Genomic DNA, 1,380 nt, shown 5'->3' with positions numbered 1-1,380 from the left:
TTCCACCTCCCCCCGCCCGTCATCGACTGTTGTTAGCCACTGCTGACCTTCGTCAACCACCGCTTACTAGACATCACCAGTCGACGTTGTAACGTGAAAAGCTAGTAACCCTTTCCAGCTTGTGGGATAAGGGGCATCTGTAATCATAAACTTATAGTGGATTTCTACAACTGGGCCAAACCCCGTGGTTTTTCCCTTTTACGGGTTTTCCACGTAAAAACTTCTGGTGTGATCACAGCTCGATTCATTTTTATCTGAGTGTGTGTTGAATTCTCGTGCAACGCTAAGACGATAATCCATTACTCTACCGCCACGAATTTTCTAGCACGCATCAATAATAATATAAATTTTTTGCATATTTGAAAACTATTATTAAGAAGGAGAAAAAAAAATTTTATTGTTCTATAAAAAAAATTCAAAGACAATGAAATATATAAAAAAAAATTATTTTTGATATAAATACAAGGAAGAAAAAGTAGATGAATGTAAACTTTACAATTAAAATATGGTAACCATAAAACTTATCAATGATAGAGTGCAGATGCATACTCAATTAACTGTAAGATATTGGCGAGCTACCAAGCTAACTTATGTTGAGATAAATGAAATGATGTTGCCAACACACTCACTTGTTCGATGTGTGTCGGTAATATCGTTTCATGTGTCTTGATATAACTTAGTTTGGTAGGTCGTCAATATTGTGCAATTAGCGGAGTATTTTTTTGCAATCTACCATTCATGTTACACACTGGCGATATTCCAAGGACAGTATGGATGAATAACTTCTATATATTGTGAAGATATTAAATATTTATTTTTTATTCAAGTTGTTACCCTTTGATGCAGAGCTTAACCAAACGAGAGAGTAGTTCATTTGTGTTGTATCCATCTTGTAAATTTGATAATTCTAATAACATTGTGATTTATGATCTTCTGTTGTGAACTTCATGTATGCCACAACCCGTGTCTTGTACTGTGTCTTGTTATCGTCGTCTGTGCGCTTGAATTTGCTTGAGCTGCTAGAATTATAATTACATAAGTGACTAATTTGACATAATAATATAAAAAAATTTGCATAATTGAAAACTATTATTGAGGAGAATAAAATTTTTATTGTTCTATAAAAAACTTCAAATGCAATGAAATATATAAGGAAAATTATTTTTTATATAAATACAAGAAAGGCAAAGTAATCGAATGTAAACCTTATAATTAAAATATGGAAACCATAAAACTTCTCAATGATCAAGAGTGGAATTAGACATATTTGTACTTTGATGCAAACGGAAAGCTTTTGAGCCTTTCTTAAAGAGAGAAAAAATAATTTTCTTTGTAAATAAATGTAACAAATATATATATATATATATATATATATATATA

At 31.4% G+C, this 1,380-nt stretch overlaps 1 protein-coding gene across 3 annotated transcripts in view; it reads right to left on the bottom strand.

Moving 5' to 3' along the window:
- Nucleotides 1-973: 973 nt before the first annotated feature.
- LOC110021864 (peroxisomal fatty acid beta-oxidation multifunctional protein AIM1-like) overlaps nt 974-1,380 on the bottom strand; it is a 20,310-nt gene continuing 19,903 nt past the window's right edge. For 2 of the 3 annotated variants that reach the window (XR_002293709.1, XM_020720553.1), the window contains exon 3: nt 974-1,016. Coding sequence is in view for 2 of the 3 variants with exons in the window: in XM_020720553.1 (XP_020576212.1) it covers nt 984-1,016 (33 nt within the window). In the remaining variant the exon portion in view is untranslated. Of the gene's footprint in view, nt 1,020-1,380 lie in introns of all 3 variants that reach the window. The other variant, XM_020720552.1, reaches the window with a different exon arrangement.

This window comes from Phalaenopsis equestris, unplaced genomic scaffold, assembly GCF_001263595.1.
Source record: "Phalaenopsis equestris unplaced genomic scaffold, ASM126359v1 Scaffold000151, whole genome shotgun sequence".
Taxonomy (NCBI): Eukaryota; Viridiplantae; Streptophyta; class Magnoliopsida; order Asparagales; family Orchidaceae; genus Phalaenopsis; species Phalaenopsis equestris.
This window is presented reverse-complemented; position numbering and strand designations above follow the sequence as displayed.